The sequence below is a fragment of the Pungitius pungitius genome, chromosome 17, assembly GCF_949316345.1.
Source record: "Pungitius pungitius chromosome 17, fPunPun2.1, whole genome shotgun sequence".
NCBI lineage: Eukaryota > Metazoa > Chordata > Actinopteri > Perciformes > Gasterosteidae > Pungitius > Pungitius pungitius.
Window position 1 is genome coordinate 3,702,535 of NC_084916.1, and position 6,596 is coordinate 3,709,130.

Below are 6,596 nucleotides of genomic sequence, written 5' to 3' on the forward strand. Positions count from 1 at the left end.
TTTACAGAACCCCCTGATAGGGATTTGATTTTTGGATGAAGTAAAATAAGTCATTGGGCAACTGCCAATAATTGGCCTTAAATCTGCCATTAAAGGTTTTAAAAAAATATACATATTTTAGGATATATTTTAAATTTTTGCTCAAGAATATGTTTTTTTTTGTTGTTTTTTTTACGTTTTCTCCAACTTAAAACTCCCCACGAAAAAATAACACACATAGTGGTACAACCAAAGTAAAAAGCACAAAGAGACAAACTATAATTTCTATTATCTGGTTAGCTCCGCCTCTTATTCAGGTGGACTGCTCCAAAAGGCCATTTCTAACCCGGCGAGCCGGAGCACACGATTTAATAATAGAAAAAAAAAAAGGTGCTAAAGAGAAGAAGAGAATCTGCGTTTGCCAGAGCAAAGAGTGTGTGTGTGTGTGTGTGTGTGTGAGAGAGACAGAGAGAAAAGGGACGCTGTTGTCCCCTTTGGCCTGAGAGTTCAGTAGTGAGGCGACAAGTTCTAAACGCCCCCCCCCGAACACCCACCAGTCAGACCACCTTCCTGAACGAGTTGCGTAGCGGATGATATTTCATGACATCTCACTGGCGACCGCTGCACGCACACGTCAAACACATGACACGGTCGAGCAGCCGCTTGAACCAACTCATCATCACCCGGACCCTCGGGCGCCCCGGAGTTTCCATTGTCTCGCAGACCCCAGGTCCCACCAGAGCGTCCGTTTCCTTTTCGGCCACGTAAACAAAAAGGTCACTGAAGGTCGCACCCGAGAAACGTCTCGGGGAGTGTGGCGTGTGGGCAACCTGGCGGCGCACCAGTGGTCCCGAGCGCTGCCTGTTCCCCCCGGGTCCACGCTGCTCAGGAGACACCTCGCCTGTTAAAACCAAAACGCTGAAGGGAACTCCTTTTTGTGAAGGAAAGGAACATTTCCACGGGGAGGAGTGGGGGTGTGGGGTGACGGGGTGGGGCCGCATGCGGTTAGCGCCTCGCTCCGTCACCACAAAGCGCCCCCCCCGTCAGTGGCAGCCGCAGTGGAAGTCTGCGTTGGGGTCCCTCAGGAGCTTCTTGCGGTCCACGTGCAGGCAGTCTATGTGGTACCAGCCGTCGCACACGTCGCACTGGATCCACTGCACCGTGTCCTGCTGGGGCAGCCGGCAGCGCGGCGCCGCGCACGGCTCCACCGCCCCGCTCGCCGCCGCCCCCCCCTCTCCCTCCTCCTCGTCGTCGTCTGAAGAGGAGGAGGAGGAGGAGGAGGAAGAGGAGCCCGAGGAGGAGGACGCGGAGGAGGTGGAGGACGAGGACGAGGACGACGGCGAGGGCAGGGAGGGCCGGGGGGGCAGCGGGTGTTTTCGGGGGCGGCCTCGTCGCTTACTGCGAGGGGAAGAGGGGGAGGGGGGGGAAAGCAGGGAGGGAGGATGCCGTTATGGGAGGATTGACATTTCATGACATCACATGTGCCACCGATCAACTCAAACATTATCTTATATAACATAAGGTTATTTGTTATTACAGTAAACACTGGGGTTAAAGCCATTCACAATAACATCGGCGTCTCACCTGGCGGGATGGTGGAACCGGTTAAATTGCACCCGGCCTCGCTCGTCCGTGCGGATCCTCACCGAGGGCGAGGCCAGGCTGTAGTTCTCCCCTCCGACCACCAGGGGGGAGAACACCGGGGAGCTGTGAGCCCTCCGGCGGCCCCTCGGCCCCCCTTGCGGCGCTTTCTGCTGGCGGAAGGCCGAGACGTTGCTGTGCGCCACGGCGGGGACCCGGCGCAGCGACTGCACCTCCTGCTTGTGCAGCGCCGCGTTGCCCAGCGACACCTGGAAGTGGTGGTGGAGGCGGCTGTTGGTCATGGCGCCGTGGAAGCTGCCGATGGTCCGGATGCCGACGGGGAGGGGCTTGGCCCCCAGCGGCCGCCGGACGTCCTCGTGGCTCTGGGGCTGCAGAGCGGGGAGCGGCGGGGAGCCGAAGCTCTCCGACTCAGACTTGTAGAGGCGCCGCCGCTTCTTGCCCCTCGAGCGCGGGGCGTCCTCGGCGAGCAGCGCCGGAGCTGCACACCAAAAGGACAAACAGAGCTCAGCTCTCTTCCAGCTCTTAACGTTAACACTTAACACTTTTTTGTCCCAGGTGGCCAGGCGAGGTCACTACTTCACCTAAGGGCGGCGCCTCACCTCCTCGGCTGCTGGGCTCGTCGGAGCTGTCGTCCTCCAGGAGCACCGTGTGGGCCGACTTCCTCCTGTTCCTCGAGGTCGGCTGCAGGACCTTGGCCGAGGGCGCCGAACCCGCCGGCGAGAACGACGGCGGCGGCGTGGAGGGCGGCAGCAGGGAGGACAGGCCGGCGGCCAGAGGAGGCGAGGAGGAGGAGCCGGGGTCCGAGGCGGTGCCGCCCTGGCTGAGGCTCCTCTTGAAGGTCCAGGCGCTGCCCTTCATCTTACTCAGGCTGCCGATGGAGCTGAGGATGACGGTGGCCCGGTTGATGGACAGCTTGGACAGGTCCAGGTTGGCGGCCTCCTTGCGGTCCAGGTTGGTGCGGATGCGGTTCTGCAAGTCGGAGGAGAAGGTGCCCGCCTAGGAGACATGGTACCCGAATTACAACCACCCACCAGGAGCCTTCACCATTTGTCATTGCAAATAAATCCAATCAAAAGACTAAAAACCGACGACGTGTTTGTGTGTCTCAGATCATTCCTACGTCCCTCCCCTGGAACACGGCGCGTAGAGATTTTTTTTGGGGTCCTCAAACAACTGGTTCCTGCTGTGAGGCTTTGTCTGGGCTGAATGATAACTACAGTCATGGATGTCCCAGTTCTATTGTGAGGGCGGGACAAGCTCTGAATCACCATCAAACAATAACCGGGGGGCTTCACACAACTCTGCTCCTGCACAACCGCACATGGATGCACAATCTGCCCGTGGAGATTAGAAGCCGGATAATCGAGTTGGATTGTTCTGAAACATTAAATACAAAAACAGCGACAAGCACAGACTTGGTTAAGTCGTTGCCTGTGGTTCAGTTTGAGACGTGCTCCTGGCTTGCAGTGATGCGTGTATGAAAAAAGTCACCATGATCACTGGCAGCCTCCTTCACAGCAGCATAAAGGACTGTGTGGGTCTGTGCATTATCCACTGAACTAAAGTCGTAAATATTGGGTATTTATACAAGCAGAATGAACCACGAGGGGTCTTTTTCAGCCCGTTTCACATGTTCAGGTTCAGCGTACTTCACATTAGAAATCAAAGCGTCGGCCATTGAAAATAAAACAAAGATTACCTTTGGAATTGTGATGGCGTCAAAGTCCAGCGGGCGAACTTTGACCTTCTGGAAGAGGAAGTAGAACTCGGGGCTCCCGGAAGCGGACTGGCCCCCAAAGGTCAGCGTGTCGCCGTCTGAGAGCTCCCACTGGACGCCGGGCTGGAGGCGGCCCTCATTCACCCAGGTGCCTAGCAACACATTACATGTCATTTAGCGGACACTTTTATCCAAAGCGACTTACATTGCATTATAACCCATGCGTTACACTTTGCCTGGGGAGCAATCAAGGGTTTGGCGTCTTGCTCAGGGACACTTGGATTCAAACCACTAACCCTGCAGCCCCCAGCGCCCCACACTACCCCATGTGCCAAGACAGCAGGGGAATCTTTTGTTGGCCTTTAATTACCTTGCTGACACGCAAGTGGCGGGAGGTCACATGATCAGCCCCAAGAACCCCCAAAAATCTTTCAGGTGATTACAGAATTATTAATAACAATAAGGAGTAATCAATCAGGAGCCATGTGTCGACTGTGTTTACAGCTGAGGGGAACGGAAGACGAGCTGGAAGGTTACGACACAATCCAAAGATATCACCCGCACGCAAGTACAGAGACGTCATTCCATGGGAAATTCAAACGCCTGCTAAACGGACTGTGAAAGGACTCCCTGTGCTCTTCCAGACCATCAGCAGCCTGAGGCCACGCCCCCCCCAACACACCCAAACCCGCGCTCCACGCCGCTCTGATGAGGGGCTGTGGAGCCTGTCCGACGGGATCTGGAAAAAGAAGCACTTGTTGACACCGCTTTAGGATTCGGGATTCACTCCTCTGACTGCTGCGCGGGCCGCGGAGCGCAGAGGCCTCGACGCGTCAAGTTTTACTGCCAAGAGCTTCTCCTTGTGTCACTCCGATCTCAGAAACGCCAGTTGACCTCCAGTCCCTGGACTCCTTAGTCTAAACTCCCAAGAACACGAGTCCATGCTTGTGTTCTTGTGGCCATGGCGCGAACTTGAATTGACCACCGTGGAACCCCTGTAGCCCCACCTCCATCGTCAGGTATACTAAAAAGTGATGTTTCGGACGCCTAGACTGACTTTGACTTTCATTCAGGAACGGGCCCCCGGCCCCTACAGCTACCGCCGGCCCCTACAACAGTCAGGCGCCAGGCGATGGCAAATTCAGCAGGAGACTGTAGAGGAGTGTGTGGGTGTGTGTGTGTGTGTGTGAATCGTTAATCCGGCAATGTGACCCTTCTCTCACCATGACTGCTCCTGTCCTTGACGTGGACCTTCCAGCCCTCCTCGGGCTGCGCGGCGGCCCCCTCGCCCGCCTCCCGCTCGGCGTGCAGCTCGGCGTGGATCCGCGACACCGCGGCGGAGTCCAGCGTGACGTCGCACAGCTCCGCCGCGCGGCCCAGCCGGAACACGGAGTGGCCGAGCGCCGGCCGGAACGTGTACAGGTCCCTCGCCGAGTCGCCGGCCGACGAGCCGATCCGGAGCAGCTGGAAGCACGGCTGCACCCCCGACCCCATGGCTGGATCGCTCGACTCCCGCCCCCCGCAGAGCCCCCGCCTGCCCGCGACCTGAGGCCGCCTCTCTTTGCCGGGCCCTGACTTACAGGAGGCCGCCATCCATTGCGCGGACACAACTCTTTGCCAGTGGTACGGGAGTTAGGCTGAAGACATTTGGCCGTAGGGGGGGCCAACACTAAGCTCGCCTGTCAGAAGGATGCCTCGGCATGAAGGTTACGGGCCGGCGGAGCCGCTCTGACCGACAGCTCTTTGCATCCGCACGGAAAGCGTGACCTGCTGCGCTTGTTGCGGACGCATAGATAAAATTATTTAATATTGATCCGTCTGGAAGTTGGTGACGGGTGGAAATGAGGCATTCACTCTGTGAGGGGTTCACTTGGGCTAGATGCCCCCTGTGGAGCGGAGGCCGGGAGAAGATGTGTGGAGAATAAAAGAACTTGAGGTCCAGGATGTCTCCAGTTCAAACAGCTGTCATCGGAGTCTCTGTGTGTGTATAGTTGTGTATGCGAGATGAGATTAAAACCCCAAACATCTGCCTCTCAGGTGGGTGGAACAGCTGTGGTGTGTCTGATCTGAAAGAAAGCAAAACGAATCCTTCAAATGAAAAATAAAAAAGGCCTTTTCCCCAATTGACGCATTTAAATCGAAATAAGTTTTAATGAGCACAATTCATTTAATACATACAAAGAACACATTTAATCCCGGGCGGTTCTACAGCGGGACTGTCATCCGCAGCGAGCCGCTGTGTGCGCCGCGTGCCGTGCGTCAGCTGCACGCACCACGGGACCGCCGCACAAAGCGAGACACACGGAGCAGCAGAAAAGCTCGTTTTAGCGAGGTGAACCGTACACATCCGGGCACTAGCTCCATATATAGTCGCACGCGCGGAGCCCCGGCGTCAGCCTGCGACGCTGTGAGCGGGGTTTCGTGGTCGCGGCTTCTAGCTCGTCAGGTCACAAACAGGATCAAACTGGCTGACGTTAGTTCCGTGTGGGACGGAATGAAAGTCAAGGCGGCCGCTTACATCAACGACATATCCCTCGGTGCTGTGCCTCCGCTTCCCGCCGTTGAAACACCGTCCCCCCGCTCCGCCCGCGGCTCCAGCTGCCGGACTTCAGAAGTGGGTCCGAAGGATGGTTTCCGCGGCGCTTTTTGTTTTGTTCGGCCGGGCGTCCGTTGTGGCTCATTCGCCTTCTTTTCCTCCCGGGAGGAAGTCCTTTGAAATTTGGCGCGCCCGTCGCGGGACTTCCTCACGCTAGAACGCACGTCACGTCCTGCTCCGCCCCGATTGGCTGACGGCCAGGCCGCTTCAGCGGGAGCCGGTCGAGCCCGAAAGGGGGGGCGGGGGGACAGGGGCGGGTTGAGGAACGATACAGCCTATGCGGTAATAAGGTAGTTCAAAGTTCACCTTTAGCTGGTTAAATATATATATATATATATATATATATAGCATCATACTTTATTAGCTGATTTATTTTGGTTCTGTATTGATGATCTGAAACAGCAAAGTAAGTAGCAACTATTGCTGACAGATGAATGTAGTGACAGACATTTATTATCATATTATTGTGTATAATCAATGGCCGGGACAACAATGCTGCCACATATTTAATTTCATGTCATCTGATTGGGTTTCTGTGTGACAACATGAAACTTTACAGTTGTATAGTTATTTGAGATCCAAATGAAGGCCGAGGTTGGGAGGTGGGATCCCAGCAAGTATCAGGGTGAATGACTCCTTCCCCGAAATATAAATCCCACTGCTCTCATTGCCAAAACCTGTTGGGGCAAAGAGGATTTGTTC

The 6,596-nt window shown here is 55.9% G+C and overlaps 1 protein-coding gene across 1 annotated transcript; it reads right to left on the minus strand.

The window, feature by feature from the left end:
* Positions 1–6: 6 nt before the first annotated feature.
* tcf19l (transcription factor 19 (SC1), like) lies at positions 7–6,085 on the minus strand. The gene is made up of 6 exons (XM_037475183.2): positions 5,817–6,085; positions 4,522–5,364; positions 3,281–3,450; positions 2,181–2,577; positions 1,564–2,059; positions 7–1,377 (listed from the first exon to the last, which is right to left on the minus strand). Exons 2-6 carry the CDS (start codon positions 4,889–4,891, stop codon positions 1,023–1,025), a joined length of 1,788 nt encoding a protein of 595 aa, XP_037331080.2. The 5' UTR covers positions 4,892–5,364; positions 5,817–6,085; the 3' UTR covers positions 7–1,022.
* Positions 6,086–6,596: the final 511 nt, after the last annotated feature.